Source organism: Python bivittatus, unplaced genomic scaffold, assembly GCF_059951505.1.
Source record: "Python bivittatus isolate LINGU-HERP-01145 unplaced genomic scaffold, Pbiv_v1 ctg000570_np1212, whole genome shotgun sequence".
Classification (NCBI taxonomy): Eukaryota; Metazoa; Chordata; class Lepidosauria; order Squamata; family Pythonidae; genus Python; species Python bivittatus.
In genome coordinates, this window is record NW_028277097.1 from 24,621,261 (window position 1) to 24,640,115 (window position 18,855).

The 18,855-nt window shown below is 56.1% G+C and overlaps 1 protein-coding gene across 2 annotated transcripts; it reads right to left on the reverse strand.

The window, feature by feature from the left end:
- Positions 1–2,122: 2,122 nt before the first annotated feature.
- On the reverse strand, positions 2,123–12,161 carry DNAJB5 (DnaJ heat shock protein family (Hsp40) member B5). Of its 2 annotated transcripts, none has more exons than XM_088152767.1 (4): positions 12,027–12,161; positions 9,486–9,730; positions 6,345–6,946; positions 2,123–4,049 (listed from the first exon to the last, which is right to left on the reverse strand). In XM_088152767.1, exons 2-4 carry the CDS (start codon positions 9,694–9,696, stop codon positions 3,816–3,818), a joined length of 1,047 nt encoding a protein of 348 aa, XP_088008893.1. In that variant the 5' UTR covers positions 9,697–9,730; positions 12,027–12,161; the 3' UTR covers positions 2,123–3,815. The 2 variants fall into 2 exon arrangements, with proteins under 2 accessions (XP_088008893.1, XP_088008892.1); XM_088152766.1 differs by lacking the exon at positions 12,027–12,161 and adding an exon at positions 11,747–11,979.
- Positions 12,162–18,855: the final 6,694 nt, after the last annotated feature.

Sequence of the window (18,855 nt, forward strand, 5' to 3'; positions counted from 1 at the left end):
AGGGACACCCAGATCCCCATCCTGAGAAAATCTATGTATCTGCTTAACTGCATCCAGCCTGAAGATACTTGTCTACCTGGAAGAAGGAATCCTAAGGTGCAGGCCCAGGGGCTTGCTTTCTTCAGTATGACCTGGGCCAGCCATACTGGGAAGGTGATCTGGTCCTCCCAGGAGGCAGAATCATGAGGATGGCCCAAGAGGTCCTACTGGCTGAACTTTTCAATCCAGGGGCTTGCCTGTACTTCTCAGGCAAAGAACACACTTTGGGCATGAAAGACGGGGTTGCTCCTCCATGAGTGCTCTTCTCTAACAAGATTCATGAAATGCTAGCAATATGAGTTCAAAGGGATTTATGGGTCTAGTCCGACAACACAGGAATCGAGTAGCCCACCTGGGGCAGATGGCCATCCAGCCCATCTGAAACCCCCCGGGTTGGGGGAAGCCCCCACAGTTCCAGGCAGACAGTGCCATGGATGCTGACCATCCAGAAAGGTCTCATTCAACCTAGACCTCTTTGCTTTAATGTCAGCCCACCGGTGCTTGTCCTGCCTCTGTTTCTTCAACATCAAGCCCTCTTGCGCATGGCAGCCTTTCAGATAATTTTAAACATCTGTCTTCCCTTTGTCAAGCCAAGAGTGCTCAGCTGAAAGGACTGGATTTCCAGACCCTTTGTCAATCATGGTTGTTCTCTGAACTCTTGAGTTTCTATTGTTTTTAACGTGCAGTGCCACGCTCTGGACGCAGGACGCCCACCAAGGTCTGACCAGCGCAAAGTAGAATGATGGAAGTAGAATCTCCCACAGCCCAGATACGGCCTTTTAGCCGCTGCGTCCCACTGCTTGTTCATGCTCAGCCGGTGGTCCACTCGTCAGCCTCCCCGCAGTGTCCCTGATCCATCTTCCCAGTCCTGTCTCTGATTTCTCCTCCCCAGGAGCTGTTAAAATCATCCTACTAGATTTGGCTCAATGATCAAGCCCATTGAGGTCATTCTGAATCATGATTTTTGTCCTCCAAGGTATTTTCCAGTTGCACTAATGGGATCGGCACTCTTCCATTCTGTCCTCTGAGTCATGCGAAAAGATGTTGAATCAACTGGGCCAAGGACGGAGCCCCAGGGGAACCCACAAACCCCTTTCCTCTGGGACAACGCAGACCCACTGACAAGCACCTTTGGGTCTGGCGGCTCAGCCAGTTGCAATTCAGCCGGGCTGCACTCACCGGGAGACCTGGGCAAACGCTTTCCTGAGAGGAGGTTACACGGCAGCGCAAAGAAGGGGAACTAAATCTATCCAAGGGACGGAGCAGCTGCCCTATAAGGAGAAGTCTGGGATGCTTTAGCCAGGCATGCGGGCGGGGGGGGGGGGCATGACATCGTAGCAGCAGCATTTGATCTGGAGGGAGAAGCTTTTCCTCCCCTCCCTGCATCCTCCATCAGAGCTGAGAGAAGGAAATGTTTTTTCACCTACGGAGAGCAAAGGCACATGGTGGAATTTGCTGCCAGAGGGGCTCCATTTAGAATGGATTCGGGGCTTGCCAGGTTGTGCCAGACGCATCTGCAACTCCCAAAATCAGTTTGCACAGGGCAGCAACATGATCCCAAGACCTGCAGGGCTGCGCTTTAAGAAGTCAAATCAAGGGGCTCTGCAACGGCCCACTCCCCGCTTTGCCTTTGAATCCAAACTCCATCTTGGCCCTGATGGGCAGCCTGGAGGGGGCGCTCCCCCTCCAGCCCAGGGTGGGGAGCTGCACAGAAGGGCGGACGGGTGCAGGGTCTGGGGGGAGCTCAGTCCTTCGGAAAAGGGACTGGGCACTTGCGTGAGAACTTGGGACTTGTTGACAAGACACAGCAACTCAGGTGGGGCACGTCTGCCGGCACCAAGCCTCCTTTGGAACGGATGCCACGCAACCGATTTCTCAGGCTGGGCAATTGGGGGCCCATGGCCCCGTCTTTCAAAGGGCCCAGGCCAGCCCTTGTTTCTGGGCTGCTAGCTGGCCCCTTCATTAGACAGCCAGGGCCCCAATCTGGCTCAGGGCTCTTCCACCATGGTCCTTGCAGACACACCGGCCTCGCTCCAGGCTGGGGGACCACCCTGGGGCTTAACAAACAGATGGCACAACCACCTACTTTTAAAATATTTTATTTTTAAATATTAATACAGGACATTACAAAAGGAGAAATTCCAAAAAAACGCTATAAAACCACTCGGGGTCTCCCTGAAACGGAGAGACCCCAGCAAGGCATGGCCCCCTCCGCCTCGTCCTCTTGGCCCGCAGAGTCAGCAACCGTTTTTTTGTATTGGGAAAACACACACATCGGAGGGTGAAAAAAAAGGCCTTGTCCGAACCATCCAAACGGCTGGCAAGTTCCACACCGCATCACGGTTCTATCTTCTCCCAAAACATTGCACATTTAAAGGAGGGAAGTGTTCAGTTCTGTACAACTATACAGGAAGTGGCTGCGCACGGCCTCCGGAGCCTCCGTCCGACCACGGCCAAGCCAAGCTTGCCTCCCGCGGCTCCGCCACCCACCTGAAAGGAGGGGGGGAGGTCACCCTGGGTGCCTTGGCAGCTATGGACTGAAAGGGTCCCCAAGGGGTCACCTCCGTTTTAAGTTAGAGAAACTGTTTTAATTCAAAACGGAAAGGGTGGAAAGTCCACAATCCCACAGAAGAGTCTTGACACAAGTTTTTAATTCAGGGGGGCGGGGGGGGATGGAGAAGGTGACAAGATGCTGTCTGGCAAAGCAGCTTTGGACACCTGCCCCCGGTCCCCTCCAGGCCCGGCAACACGGCCAGCCCCGGCCTAAAGCAAAACGTAATTGTCAAGGATAAGAAACGTTTCTTTAAAAATCTCCCCCTGAAGAGTTAAAAGACAGCCTACGCACCCAGCAGCACCCAAGCAGATCTCACGCCCCTCTGCCCACCCAGGCTTGCCCTCCTGCCCCCAGAAAACACACCACCACCACCACCACCTGGCGATCCACCGGAAGCAGCCCAGCCCCCCGCACCCTCAGTGGTCGCCCTGCAGCTCCCGTTCCCGCCCACCTTCCGCCGGGAGGCCCCTCGTGCCTCCCCCCGCCAGCCCTTCCTGAGGAATTAAGAGGAAAACCCAACACAGACAGGAAGAGACTAGTCCTTATGACATTTCTATTAGAATACAAAGAGGATCCTTCCGTCCAAAGCGCCCCGAGCGCCAGGCCCCTGCTGCGTCTCAAAGCAGGCCGTGGCTTGCTGGAGAGGGCTGATTCGGTCCAATGCCGCAGGGTCTGCGTGCGCAAACAGAAGGCGGACAGAGGCGGGCCTTCTCCGTGCCTGGCACGGGAAGGGGATCCAGCTCTGGCTGGGGTCTGCTCCTGCTGCGTAGGACGGGGCTGGCGTTGTGATCCCCACCGGCTGCAATCCAGACGGAGTGGGCAGGAAAGAGGAGAGGAGCCGGGGTCTATTTACAGGGCTCTGGTGTTCCTTGATGAAAAATGGACAGTCACTCCCCAGCCAGGCTCTGGAGAAGAAAAGCTCCCTGGGAGCGGACCTGGCACCCCCGAGGCTCACGCAAAGCAGGGACACCAGATCCAAAAGGGAACCTCCTGAAGTGAGCCAAGCTGCCGGGGGGCGTGGAGGCACAGTCAGACCAGAGCGTGTCTCTTGCAACGGGAGGACATGGTTTGCAGCAAGAGGCAGGTGGGCCCTGGGGCGACGCCCGGGTCAGGTGCAATGCGGCTCGGGCGCGGCGTGAAGTATTGCTGCTTGGAGGGCAAGCTGGCTGGCAGGCAGGCAGGCAGGCAGGCTGGCAGGCAGGCGTGGCCCGGCCCAGCAGCTCTAGGAGCAGGGCAGGTGTTGCTTGAGGATTTGACGGGTCTGGGGGGCTATTCTGTCCGGAAAGCGGACTTTGAACTCCACGATCAAGTCCCCACGCTGGGAGGGCACCTTGGGAAAAGGCAGGCCCTCCCCACGCAGCCGCTTCACAGTGCCTGGCTTGATGATGTCGCTGCAGGGCAGGGGGATCACGCGCCCGTCCACTGTGGGGATGTTGACGGTGCAGCCGCAGAGGGCCTGGAAGGAAGGAAGGAGAGACCCGGCATGAGCAAGGCCGCTCGAGGCCATAACGCTGCTGCGCCCTGCCAGTGGGAAGCAGGGCGGCAGGAAACCCAGACCAGAACTTCTGCAGGGCATCTTGGGGCACAACCCTAACCCCTCAGAGACCAAGCCCTGGCAAGACAGCTTGAGGATGAGCCTCGATGGCCTCATGTAGCCCCAGCCCTTGGGCAACCTAGCCAAAACTAGGGGACCAGCCTCCTGCGGCCTTCCCAGCCTGTCAGGGCCAGGTGGTGGGCAGGAGCCCAAGACAGGCCCTGCTCCCTTCTCCTGCCTGGGCCAACTTCCAGAAGTTGAAGCTTCTGAGTGCTGCCACCTCCAGCCTGGCCAGAACTGGGTTACTTCTGCCCAAGGCTGACCCAATCAGCTGCCAAAAAGCGGTCACAGCTGTGACCCACGTGGGGCAGGAAGAGCAGCCCTGAGAGGACAAGGTCTGGAGCCCCGTGAAGAGGCTGACGCTGGTGCCACCCAACAAAAATGAGAGACCTGCCTCTGCCACCTCCTGGGCCATCCTGAGCCCCCAGCAAAAGTAAAGCCCCCCCAACAGCAAACCCAAAACAGACCCCTCCCATTTTGCCCCATGGCCTCCAAGGCTCCCATTTTTCCACAAACAAAACACCCTGAGGCTCAGTCTGCTGTCAGAAAGACCGCAGTCTCTTTCCTGCCTTCCACCACCATCCTCAATTCTTCCTGCCCCCTCCTCTCCAACCACAGACAGCAAAGCCAGTCCCAGCATCTGGAACAGGTAGGGAATTTCTCTCCCTCTCCTGGAGGACCATTCCTGCCCAGCTACCCAACAGGCAGCCAGCTCTGCCCACTCCCGCACCCTGCTCTCCCTCATGGACCATCCTCCGGTGGTTCTTGCCAACGTGCTGGTCTCAACAAGCCATGGTACGAGGAGCTGGAATGGCTCAGAGGCAGCAGCTGGCACGCCTGCCTCCCTGCCCCTGAACTCCACTTGTCAGAGCCAGACGAACAGGCCGTGCAGCCCAACAGCAAGACCTCAGAAGTGCACGTGGAAAAACAGGTAGCCCCAAATCTGCTCAAAAGGAGCTGAACGCTTGCTAATCTTTCCCGAGATTACTCTTTCGTAACACCTGGCCTCTACCACTTGCTGGCTTCTCTTTACTGGTCAGAAAGGGCCAGGGGAATCCCTGAGCATCGAGGAGTTTGGGAGCAGCTCAGGAAAAGAGCGACTGCGCCTTTGGTGACGGCCGGGGCTCCCAAGAGCAATGGCAGAGAGCTCCAAGAAGAAGCAGAGGCCAAGGCCGGGCCCCAGCTGGGGGGTGCTCTACTCTGCAAGAGGCCATGCCCCTGTTTAATTAATTAATTTGATTAAGGGGCTCCACTGACAGGAGGCCTGTACATACATCCTCTCCTAAAAATTAAAACTCCACCTCCATTCCCAAAAAATACAGTTTGGAGGATGTTCCCTGCTGAACTGCGTCCAGGTGGCAAGAACAGAAGCATCTTGTCACAAAAGCTGAAAAATTCACAGTTGGCAATATCTTTAGTAGGAGCCATTGACAGCATGCAAGCTTTTGAGCTCCCAAAACACGGCATGAGGAAAAGGAGGAGAAATAGCAACGGGTGGAAAGGAGAACAGCCTAATGGTTAGGCCAGCTTGCAGACACCTGGCAACCTCTCCTCCTGGGGGGAAAAATATTAATTTTGGTTTTCAAGTGCTATTTTGGGGGAAAGTCGGACCCAAGTAACTCCATCGGTTCCCTCTATTTACTGAAACCCTGAAGTGTCTTTAAACAAAGGGAAGAAAGGCAACTATGTGCCATCACGTTGGTACTGACTCTTAGCCACCATGCAAATAGACCCTCCGCTCATCTTGTCTAAGACCACGTGGACAGGCGAAAAAGGCACGCACCTTCTAAAATGCAACCACGACCTACCTTGGCTATGTTGGGGAAAGCTGTTGACTCAGGTCTCCCTGCCTGTCTGACAGAAGAGCCTCAGTGTGCTGACCTTCATTCCTCCCTTCGGGACCCAGTTCTCCAGTCCTGAGGGTCACTAACCTCTGTCCCTCAGAAAGGAGGCAAACCCTTGCACACCAACTCTGCTCCTTCATGTGCTCTTTCTCCTTATTTTATGTAGGACTAGAAGACTAAGCCAAGGGCCAGCAAAAGCCAATGGAGACAGCCAGCTGTCCCCAATGTCAGCCCTCCGTGATTTTGCATGAACACCATCAACTTGGTATCAGCACCCTACGTCCAACAGAGCTGTTCCCACCCAAGGACCCACCTCTTTAAGACTGATCATGGCTGTGTAGATGATGTTTGTCCCATCACGACGGAAATGAGTGTGTGGCTTGTCCTTCAGAATGAAGACAATATCAGCTGGGATGTTGTCTGGGGTAGCATCTCCTTCCTTGGGGAAGGTGATCTTAGTGCCTTCCTTCCACCCTCTCTTGATGACGATGTTTAGGATCTTATCCTCTGTCCGCACTGTTCGCCCATCCGGGTTCAGCCGCCGGCGGGTGATCTTCATCCGCTTAGTAGCACCATGGTAGATTTCTTCCAGAGAAACCTTGAGCTCATGAACCACGGGCGGATCCTGCACCTTCCGGCGCATGTGGATGGGCTCTGGGTGCCGCCGATGCACACCGTTGATGCCATTGAAACCAAAACGGCTGAAAGCACTGAACGGATCATCACTATCGTCATCAACATCCATGTCCTCATGGTCAAAGCCATTGAAGACCCTGGATCGGCCACTACTGAAAAAGATATCGAAGGGGTTGGAGCCCCCAAAGAAGGAGGCAAACGTGGCATGAGGGTCCCCGTGGAAGGTGTAGTGGAAGGTGCTCCCAGAAGGGCCGGCAGGACCACCACCAGCTTTGAGTCCTAAAAGAGAGCCAAAGAAAGGAACGATCAGTGAAGGAGCAGGCAACAGACCAGAGATGCTGCTTGGCCCAGGAGCAAAAGGAGAGTCACCAGCCCTTGCCTACCTACAGCCCTTGACATCCAGGCCAACCTCAGCCCCATCCTCAAAGTCTGGCCCTGCTCCAGCCTGCTTTGAGAGTGCAGCCCTCGGCACGCTCCACACAAGACCTGCTCTGGCCCTTGACCAGGAGGCTGCACAAGCCTCTCAAAGAAGAGCGGGAAAAAGAGGATCGCACAAACCCTTGAGGTGGCTATCCAACTGGCAAAAGAGGAGTGGGCGCATCTGCAGCACCCCAGGATGATCCCCCCCCTCAACCGTGAAACACGGGGTCCAGATTAAGCACCATGGGGCACTCCACCCCCTCTGACGGGGAGGCTGATCACAAGGGTCTAAGCGCTTCAGCCGGCCAGACTCCACGGAAGCCTTCTGCAAGGACAAAGCCACCAGTCCGGTCCACGTTAACTGAAGAGGAAGCGACGTCCCCCTGAGCAAAGAACGATAGTCGTGCCTCACAACCTCTGCTCAAGTACCAAAGAACCAGAGAGAAACAAGTTCAGAGCCCTCCTCCCTCTAACTTTGCATGGATGCAAGGAAGGCCTCCCAAGTTCTTACTTTTAACACGTTCTGGCTGTCTTGCAATTCGTCCCAAATACTCAGAGACACCGTGCTTTTGACAGGCATCAGGAAGAAGGCCCTGAGACATCTGACTAAAGGTTCTGTCCCTCCTGCATCCAGAGGGACCCTCGCTGATCCAAATCATCCATGAAAAGGACTCCAAGATAAGCCAAACGGCAGGGCTGGAGGAAAGCAGCTGCCACAGAAAACCCGGCCCCAAGGGGGAGAACAGGCTGTGTGGGAGAAGAAGGGCCCAAACACTTCAAGATGACCAGCCCAACCCAGCTGCCTGTTGGGGGGGGGGGGCTTCCTCAGCAGAGCCCTCTGATTCACAGGGCAAGGAGCGGGTGGAGGAGGAAAGCAGGGGCAGAAGGCCAGGAGGGCCTTGAGAGCTGGGCCAGCAATTTCTGGACCCCGCTTGAGCAGCCAACCCGCAGCTGTCAGCTTTTAAGAGCAGAAAGCACAAATGCAGTGAAGAGTGCTGCTCAAAAGGAGGGGGAGGGGGTAAAGGGAGGGGCTGCCCCTAAGACAAGGCCCCCACTTTGTGGCCAGAACATTTCCTCCCTCCCAGAAGTGGGCCTTCTCTGACGAACAGGCTAAATTGGGGGGTGGGGGCACTTTCTCTCTCTATAACTCTAACCTCTTGCCCGATTTAGTTCCTCCAAGGGGGAAACATGTAAATGGGCTTCTCTCCCAGGATCTTCAGGAACCTCATTTCCTCCCCAGGAACAGCAACAGGAGCAATCAGGTCTTGTCAGTCACCGCTCCGACATAATTAGAAGGTCCGCTCAGAGCCGAGAGCAAAGAGCTTTTATTTTTAGACCCTGCTGGAAGCCAGAGGCCCCCCAAACTTCCCCGAGGAATAGCCAATTTCCCTTGCCCTCCTCCCCAGGCCTTTGGCTCTCCCCCCACCAGCCCTCCAGGCCCAAGAGCTGCCTGCTTTCCAAAAGGTCAGGAGGTGGAGCAGAAAGGGGAGAGAGAGCATTGGCAGCGGGGGTCCTACAGCCGGGCAGCAGCCTTGGTGCCCCTCCTGCTCCCCCCAGTGCCATCGGCTGCTTCTGTCCCCTTCCCTGCTCCCTTCCTCACTCTTCAAAATCTGCACTGGGGATGCAGAACACAAGCAAAGCAGACAGGCGCAGCTGAGCCCCAACAGGGGCCTTTTGTTCTATGCAAGGCCGGGCAAATGGGCCCAAAATTCTTGACCCCAGGGCTTGTGTTCGGCAAGTTAAGTCCAGGACAACTCCAGCCGTCAAGCCCCTGTTTGTTTATTTAATTTATGCCTTTGCCTGGCCTCTCAGTTATTCCCAGCTCCTCCGTAACAACAACAAAACAGCCTGCCAAAGTTGCCACGCTCCCTCGCTGCCAAATGGCCCGGGATAGCTTCTGAAAGAAGGAGCGATTACTAAACTTGGGAAAGGCTCTTCAGGTCCACAAGCGCGCACACGCACACGCACACACACACGCACATCCCGTGAGAGCAGCAGCACCAGCAGCAGCATGGACTGAAAAGGAAGCAGAAGACACCGGCGCCCCCCCCCTCACGGCGCAGGGAAGGGCCTCTCTTCGACGCATCACATCGTCCCGCAAACACCCGTCTGCTCTGCAGAGCCAGGAGGAGCCCGGCCCCCAGCACCACTCCCATTCGGAGGGCCCCGGGCAGAGAGGAGCCTGGATCTGCCCCTGCCTCCAGAAGCCCCCAGGGGCCCCTCTTCTGCAGCCCCCCAACTGCCTTTGCCCGACAGCGAATCGGGAGGGACGTGGGGGCAGCGGCTCCTGGCTGACTTTGTGGCCTTTGGCCAGGAGGAAGCGTTGGGGGACCAGAGAACCTTCCGCCCCCCACCCCAAGAAGTGCCCAGCCCGGCCAAGGCAAGCGGGCTTGCTTACCCTCCTCCCCGTACTGGTCATAGACCGCCCGCTTCTTGGGGTCGCTCAGCACATCGTAGGCCTCGGCTATTTCCTTGAACTTGTCCTCCGCGTGGGGATCCTTGTTCTTGTCCGGGTGGTACTTGAGGGCCATTTTGCGGTAGGCTTTCTTGATCTCATCCTCGTTGGCCCCCGACTGGATCCCCAGGGCCTTGTAGTAGTCCTTCCCCATGGCCGTGACAGTCCCAGACGCAGACTCCTTGTTCCTGCACGAGGGAGGGAGAGGGAGGGAGAGGGAGATCAAGACCGAGCGAAGGGGCGGACCGCCGGGGAGCCGGCCAGTTGTTATTTGGAGGACACCACGTGACCCGCTCCTGCCCTGCCCACGAAGAGGCGTGAAGGGACAGCAGAGGGGACCCTCCGCCCGCCCGCTCCGCCGCACAGGGGCCGAGGAGGGCCGGCTCCCGACGACCGCGGCTGGCGGCGGCGGCAGACTGCCTTAAAAGAACTCTTCCTCGAACGACGCGCAGCTGAGAGTTCACGCAGGGACACGTTCCCAGTGTGTACCGGCGGGGAGACGGCAGAGGATGGAGCTGTTAGACGGAGACATCTTGCGATGGTGGCAGGCTATTTTTAAAGAGCTTCCTAGCCCAGCTGAACCGAAGGCGAGGCCGCCACGGCAGGGAAGCACCGCCCGCCCGCCCGCCCGAGGCCAGAGCTGCTGGGACCAGCGGCTGGCATGAGAGGCGAGGGGTGGTGGTGCTGCCCTCTAGGCGCTGCGGAGGCCCCGACCCAGCTCTGGAGGGCGCCAAGCCAAATGGATGCGCCCCTCGGCTCAGGGGTGCCACCAGATCTCCCCGCCCTCTCCTCGTGGCGCCAAAGCACAGGAGGCACAAGGAGAGCCCAAGGTGTTGAATGCACCGTTTTGCTGAATTTCAGAAATTTGGAGGGAGGCGGAAGGGGCCCTCTGGCTGTTCTCTCCCACGGGGACGCCCCGAGGCAGAGCTTCTGCAGGACCCACCATTCCCAAGCAAGGACACGCGCACAAGTCGCTGGCCCTGCTCTGGCACTCCAGCCAGATGCCTCAGACTGGGGATGATGGATGCTGCAGTCCAGCACATCTGGAGAGGCCAACTTGGGGAACCCTGACGTAAAGGAAGGCAGCTAAGAGCCACGCTGGCCCCCACTCCCGGCCAGATTGGGCACGGGGCCCTCGCTGCTCCCCAGCTGAGCCCAGAATCCAGCACAGCCTCCTGGGTTGGAGGGGGAGCGCATGGCACCCCCCACACGCCACCTCTGCTCTAGGGAAGCAGGGAGCGCCGCCAAGGAGCGAGCGAGCGTTGCTGACACAGAAAGCAAGAATTCCCAAAGTTAATGGGTGAGATCAGGAGCTGGAAATAAGCTTCTGGCAGGTGGGGCAGCAGCAAAGGGTCCCAACACACACACACACACACAAACACTCCGGAGGGAGGGAGGGGGGGGAGATTTCAGCTCCCAAAGGAGGCAGGACAGTTCCAACCCGGCCAGATTCACAGGGTACAAAGGAGCGGGGCACCTGGCTGTAGTCGCTTGGCGCCCTGAGGAAGAGGCGCCCCCCCAACCCAAGGCTGGTGACTCCAAGGAGCGCGGAGGCAGCCCCCCACCCAAGCAGCGCCCGCCTGCTCCGCCGCGGAGCGATCTCCCTGCGCGGGGGCTGCCTGACGTCAAATGCCAGGGAAGGCTGCCAAGCCTTGTAGGTCACCCCGGAGCACCCCCGCCCCAGATCGTGGCAAAACACGACACGGCCCCCGGATGACCCGCCACCCGCTTCAGCCGCCCCATGCCCGCGGAGCGCACCGGGGGCCGGGCAGCGGGGGCGCCCCGCTAAAGCAGGGGGGTCGGATGTCCCCCGCGCACCTAACCCTCCTAACCTTGACCCAGACCCGACCCAGAGCCAGAGCCAGAGCCAGAGCCAGAGCCAGAGCCACGCACGCAACAGCGCCGGCCGCGAAAAGCAACCAGAAAAGCGGGTCCGGCCGGGTCCGGACCCGGACCCAGACCCGCTCAGACCCCACCAGAGCCAGAGCCAGAGCCAGAGCCAGAGCCAGAGCCAGCAGAAAAGCGGGTCCGGCCGGGCGCTCCCCCTCACGCATCCCTGCCCGGCCGGGGTCCGAGGGGTCAGGGTCCGGCCACGCCGCGCTCCACGCCCGCGGACAGCAGAGCCCGGGGCAGCAGGTCCCGGGTCCGCGGCGGGGCGGGGCGGGGCGGCCGGCGAGGGGCTCCGGCCCCCGCGGCCGACCTACCTCTCCAGGCGGCTCCAGAAGAGCAGGACGGCGGGCATGGCGCGGAGCGGCGGAGCGGAGCGGAGCGGAGCGGCGCGGCGCGCGGGCTGCTGAGGAATGCCAGGAGCCGCGCCGCGGATCCGCCGCCCCCGCAGCGCCGCCCGCGCGCCCCCCGCCGCTCCCGCCGCGCCGCCCCTCCGGCCCCTGCCGCGGCCCAGGCGGAGGCGGAGGCGGCGCCGGACCGCCCGGCCCGGCCCGGCCCGGCCCTGCCTGGCCCTGCCCCGCCGCGCCCGCCACTCACCTCCCGCGCCGCGCTCCGCTTCGCCCTAGCCGCCGCTGCCGCCGCCCGCTCGGCCGAGCCGGGGCAACTGGCGGACGGGAACCCGCCCTCGCCTAGCAACGGCCCGGCCGCCCCGCCCCCGGCGCACTATTGGCTTCGCGCGCCGCCCGTCTCAACCGGGGCCCATTCCCTTTGGAGAACGGGGGGAAGAGGGGAGGGCCGAGTGGGGCACGCCCCCCCGCCCGCCTCGCCCCCCCGCCTAAGACGGGCCGCGCTGCTCGGCTCCCATTGGCCTCGCCGTCGCCAGTCACTCCCATTCTCCGCTGGCATTGGTCTCTAGGAGACGGGGGCGAGCCGCCAGCCCGTCCCCCTCCGCCCCCGGCCCGCGCGCCGCTCCGATTGGCTGCCGGCGCTCCGCGTGCCTCCGAAGGAAAGCCCGCGGGAGCCTTCTGGAAGCCCCGTGACGTCACAAAGAAGGCCGGGGTGTTCCGCCCCCTCGCTGGGCGGGGCCTCGGGCCACGTGCAGGGGATGCTCCCGGCCGGGGGGCGGTTCGCGCCGCGCAGGCGCCCCGAGGAGGGTCCCGCGCAGCCCGCTCCGCTCCTCGGGCGGGCCCCGCCGCGGAGGACGTTTCGTGCTTTTGAACGCGTGCGTGTGCGTGTGCTCCAGTAGTGGTTTGCAACCCGGTTGTGTAGGCATGTTGTTTTCATCCACAGCTTGCCCGCGGTTTTCAACGCTGGGGAGGCGCCCGGAGGGCCCGAGGCGAGATGGGCGGCCGCGTGAACCGAGCGAGCGAGCGAGCGAGCGAGCGAACGGATGTCACGGGTCACGCCCGCTTCATCAGACTGACGGAAACCGGTCCTGGGAGAAAAGCGGGACCTGCAGTAGCAAGAAGGTGGGAAACCGGCCGCACGAGGAAGATTCGCCCAAGAAAAGGGGCTTGGCTAGTTCTGGGATGCGCTGCGTCGTGTGAACCCAGCCAGAGCAGCGCCAACACGAATTCCACTCAGGCGCTCTGGGTTATGTTGAGGCTGTTACGCTGCAGTAAATCCGTTATCCGTGTGTCTGGGTGCAAACGGATGCTGGACAGCAGGAGGAGGAAGCGCCTTGTTTCGCCCACTACGCTGGATGCCGTTAATCACCTTGAAATTACAATATGTCCCTACCCGTCATCGCTCTGCAGTGATTAGCACGTCCTCAGGACCACAGTAATCAAGGGTGAAATCACTTCCTGCTGGTCTGCAGGTGGCTCTTATCAGAGTTCGACAGGAAGAACGAGAACTTAGACGTTTAGCCTTGCGAGTTACATCTCGGCTTGCTTCTGTATAATTTTGCTGGATGGATGCTCTGCTCAGCACCAAGTGCTGCCTGCGTCAAGTTCTCCCAAATCAACGGGAGATCAGGAACAGATAATTGCAGCCCCCATCCGCTCCAGCTGAGCGTGTGATTCAGAGGACGGGCTGGATCTGACTGCTTGCCACCCAGGATGCCGTAGTAGGTGCCAGTCTGGAGCCCGAAGCCAGTGCTTCATCAATGAACTGTTTCTGGAGTAAATGGACAGCCCCCAAAGATCTCATGCCCCACGTGACGCAGGGCCTAACCCAGCATCCTTGAAGAAACATCCATCCCCGGTCCAACTGTTCCTGCTTGGGCATCTCTGAGAAACTGTGGGAGGAAGGACTGATACTTTGAAAAGACTCGGCTGTTTTATACAGGCCTCCAGAGCTCTGACTGTTAGCTACGGCCACCCCTTCTCCAGCAGGCTTCACCCAGAGACACCACATAAAAGTAGATTGTTCTTGGCACCCACACCCTGTGCCCGTACCACCTCTCTTGCCCAACCCAGTCCACCTGCTCATTCTCCCAGTTTAGAAGAGAGGCCATCTAACTCAGCATTGTCCCCTCAAATGGGGCACTGGCTGTCAGGCCCACAATGTCCAAATCCGAATCCAGAAGAATCCTCATGAAACCAGGCCTGGTTCAGATAAAATCTCCTTTATTGGACGGTACATGCAGCTCTAAGCAAAGCATTGCTAAAACTAAAGCCCGTGTAATTTTCCCTCTATTTTTACCCCTTCTGCTCCCCCTTCTCCTTTGGCGCCAGATTCCTTTCTCACCGAGTCGTGGCCTTGTGAATTCCTCACCCTGATAACACCTCTTCTTCCTGGCCTTCGAGATGACACCAGTTCTGTCTTCTTTCATTTCCTCCCCCCTTGTTACAAATGGCAGAATCAAAGCAAGCAGACCTAGCATTTACTATCCCTAATAAATCAGTCCTTTTCTGGCCATTCGATTGCTGCAGGTTCTGACACGAGCTCTCCAAGATTTCAGGTAGAGATCCTCCATCTGAAGTCACCAAGGTCTGAATTGTCCCTTCTATATGTGATGCCACTGAGATATTCTCTAGGACTGAGACCAGCCCTGGGAGATGTGGCGCTTCTGAGGCTGAGTGAATGTGAAGTCAGGTGCAACTATTGTGGGCAATTAACATAGCCATTAGGGCACTTCAGCCACATACACAAGTTTGTAATCCTCCAGAGCAGGTCCAAACTGAGAACATGCAGGGATCTCCATGAGCCAGTCAGTGCTCTCCCCAACTATCCAGTGACCAACAGGATAAGGCCCAAAAAAAGGCCTTTCATTTTCTTTTTCCATAAGATGCTGTTCTCCTCATGTCCCTCACTACACAAAGAAAAGCAAATGAATTGCTAGCCAACCCCCTCTCTTTCTCTGTCTCACACATGCACCGTCCATCCCTTCATCCATCCATTCATGGTTTCAGTTCATATTGTGTGAGTTCGTCTCTTTTTCTGCATCTCTGAACAGTTATTACAAGAGAGCCTTGCCAAGCTGCCTTTCCCCCATTCCACTTAAGAGCCCTTATAAGCTGCCACAATAAAAGGAAAGCATACTGGGATTTTTGTGCCCGGACAATTTTCTCAATAGCTGAGTATTCGTACAGCAGCTGGAGGGCCGGGGGCGGGGAGAGGAATGCATGTAATCAGTGCCTAATAAAAGGTAGAGTGAAGCTCTACAGGGTTGGGGGAGAGAATAGTGGCTTCCTTGAGAGCAGAAACCAAGAGGTGGGCTGGGGCAAGAGTTCCTGCCCACTGGAAAACAGATCCCAACAAAACCCCAGTGCCACAGACAGAAAAATGACTTTCCTTCCATTGGAAATAAATGGTGGCCCAAAAAGTCTCAGCTCTCAAAGCCATTTCAAATGCGACCATGTGGGTCTAAAGGGATGTAAATTTTGCACATGGGGGTACCTGGAGAGACTTCCCCAGTTTATCTTTCAAGGAGCCCTCCAATTTTATCCTTAATATACATCTCACCCCCTTTCCGAATTCTTAAGCAAAAAAACACTTTTCCATCATAGATCCATATCTAAAATCACTTTAGATACAAACCAAATTTAAATCTGCCAGATTCTATATTATTCTCTTTCAAAATACAGTAAATCCTTAATTTAATGGAACAATGGGGGATGTGTTACCTGTCCAATAGAAAATGACAATTTTCAAGCCCCAAAACATACTTGGATGTGGGAAAAACTACTTAATTGACTGCACGGAATACCCATTTTGAGGAGAAGTGGTGGATATTGTCCAGACTGACTCATGGAACAACAGACTGTTACATTACATCCGAAACACACTACGCTAGGTCTGTTCTTTTCTGCACATGGTCTAAGCCTAAGATGTTTTCATGCACGCACTAGGCAAAGTAAGGACTGTAGCTCTAAAACATGGTTGACCTGACCAAGAGAACGAATGGAGACCAAGGGTAATGGGAAGTTGTGAATGTGGGACAGATCCTTGTTTGATAGTGTCCAGAGGGTGGATCTTGGGGGGAGATGGACGTGGAAGGGAAAGAAGGAACTACAGTGAACACGAAATGGCTGCAGAAAGACAAAATACCTGCCCTGTATGAAAAAAACATAAAAAGATAATCTTCCAGCAGAATGAGTGGAAAGTAAGTTATTGCGGAAGTGGGAAAAGAACGATGTTCAGGGTGCCATAAAAGTCTGTGGGAAGCATTAGAAAGGATGGGTGGAGAATAATAAAGTGGATGAGAAGAAAACCCTTGTAAGAAAAATTGCAGCCAAAAAGGAGGACGAGAGAAAGATATTGCATAAGGAGAAAAAAAGTTGTAAAGAGGAAAATGCTGTAGAGCTTCACAGTGCATAAGAATCACGGTGCAATGCGGAAGAGCGGAAACAGAAAGAAATGCTACAAGCATGAGTAAAAAGAAGTGGATGAACCCATAACTACCAAGAGAATGCTGAAAAAAGTAAGGCTGCGAGTGTGGATGGGGTAATGGAAAAATGCTAATATATGGATGTGGTTGTTAGGGAGTAGTTCTGCGACTTGTTTAACATGGGTGAAGACGGCATCTGTGCGTGACAAGTGGAAAAATGCCAATGTCGTTCCCCTAATCGGAGGGGAAGGTAACAACAACAAACGTGAAAACAACAAGAGGATGTGTTTGCCAAAACGGGGTTGATGGGCTGCTTATCAAGCCTGCGGATGACACCAAATTGGCCCATCTGGCCAACGCCCAGGATGGGAGAACAAGATTGCAGGCTAATCTCAACAGGTTGGGAGACGGGGCTGTGAGCAGCAAGGCGTCATTTCCTAAGGAAGAACGTGACACGTTGCATTTAGGGGGGCAAAGTAAGGCGCACGTACAAGACGGGGGATGGATCTGAAAATTAAAGTATCAAAAAGCAAGGTAGCAATATTTGTTACACCTATTTGCACGCTGCCCAGCTTTCAAAACTCCCATTTGACAGGGGAAATGGAATGGACTGGAATGTATATATAAAGAGTGTGAAATAAAGCAAATAGATTAATTTGCCTACTTTGGTATTAAAGACAAAGAAATAGAAGTTTAAGATGGGTAAATGCTAGGAGAAAGTTAATGTGTGCCCTGTTGCAAGGAAGGAACGTTTGTGGGGAAAAGGGGAAACGGCTGTGCGCAAGAGCGGGCTTCTCCCCACTTGGTTATCTTGAAGTGAGAGTTAGATATACTGGGAGAAGCTAAGCTGAACGTAGAGGGAATGGAGTAGTGAAGAAGAGTGGCGCGTGTGTGTGTGTGTGTGTGTGGCATAGTGAAACAAGAGAGAAGGTCAAGAATCAGTGAGTGATATATGAATGTGGACCGAACAGGAAAGAGAGGACCAAAAAGAAAGAGTTACGTTGGGGGTCGTTTAGCCCTGTTGAGGGAATGATGGCAGATTTTCTTTTATGGTTTTTACTTTGTTAAAGTCTGTTTCAATAAAAATTATAAAAAGAAAGAGAGAGAATGAGGGCTCATTGAATCACACAGAGCAGGCACCCCGAGGAAGAGCGAACAGGTCAAGCGGGAGGGAAGAGGGTCAAGAAATCATGGCTGGCTGAGGGTGGCCAAATCCTCAGAAAGGGAGAGGCGAGCAGCCGCTGAAGAACAGGCGGTGCTCAAAGCTGTCGATGGACCTTCTGGAAACGAGCAGGTTTTGCAAGGAGAGAAAGGGGCAGGGAAGGACACTGAATGCTGAACTGGTGCAGCTTGGTCTGAGCTGTGTTTCCTTGCCTCCCTTATCTTATTTCCTTAATCGCTTCGGCTTATTATTTCTTCCTCCTTTTCGGTGCTCTGTATAGCATGGCTTGCCCTGAAAGGCAATAGTATGCTGGGTATGTATAACTATATCTCAATTAAAATGTAATTAAGTTAATGGATATAATTAATATGGTCCTTCTGCATTTTTTAAATGATTTCCTTCTGCCACATTAAAAATTACAGTTTGATGGCAGGTTTTGGAAGGCTTCTGGGCACTGCCCTCAACGAGGCCTCCTCAGCTCCTGCAGGCAACGCGTGTGGCAGATGAGGCCCTGCCCTGGGCAAGGCGAGCTCGCGGAAGAAGGTGCCAAGGAGCTCTCTGGCGGAGCAGGATGGTCCTTAGCAGCAACGGCCTGTGCAGCCCCGGGCCCAGGCGACCCCCGGGTAACATCTCCCTATCGCACACAACAACAGCCTCCTCTAACCGCACTGGAATTAAATATGGCTCCCTGGATTCCCTGCCTGCATAGCCATGGGAGTTGTAGTCCGTCACAGATGGAGGGCAGCACATTTGGGGAGGCTGCAGCAGCGGGCCTTCCTTGAAGAAGAGAATCCAACTCCGTGAACGGCTGCGAGGATCTCAGCAGAGCAGCTCCACCAAGCCACTCCCAACCCACTCACCTCTTTGGCAGCCGCTGCAACGTATGACTGAGACTGACGATATTTGCGTGTTGCGTCTAGAGAGATGCTTGGAGTTCCAGAGATGCTTTTTCCTCGCCTGAGCGGCAATGTCTTAGAGGACTCCTGCTTGGGGAACAAATCCAGTGGGAAGAGACTTGCGGGCAGCCTCTTGTTGCTGAGAATTGAGGAAGACAGAGCGTCCCAACCAGCACCCGTCCCCAGCCCCTGAACCAAGCGCAATTCACACCCCACCACTTCCTTTGGGCGTTCTCATTCCTGCACTGCTTGTGAATGAGTTTGCATGTTGTTAACTGGGGCACAGGGGAGCCATTTTTAAATGGGAAGAAGAGGCTTGTTAACATAAACATTGTTTTCCCGCTGATGCTTTGCAAAGAACCATCTTTGGTGTCATGTGCAAAAATGCTCAAAGGGCTAGAGGAGGGATCGCAACTTCTTCGAAGAGCTCCTCAAAGGAGCTGCTGCTGCTGCTGCCTGCCCTCTTTTTCTGGGGGGGGGACTTTGATGTTACCAGATGTGACCTTAGTGGACTCAGGTCACTGCTGCTCGTGCAGAAATCGGCTCTCTGGCAGTTGGTGGCAGCAGAACAGTGATGGGGAAAAAACTGCACCT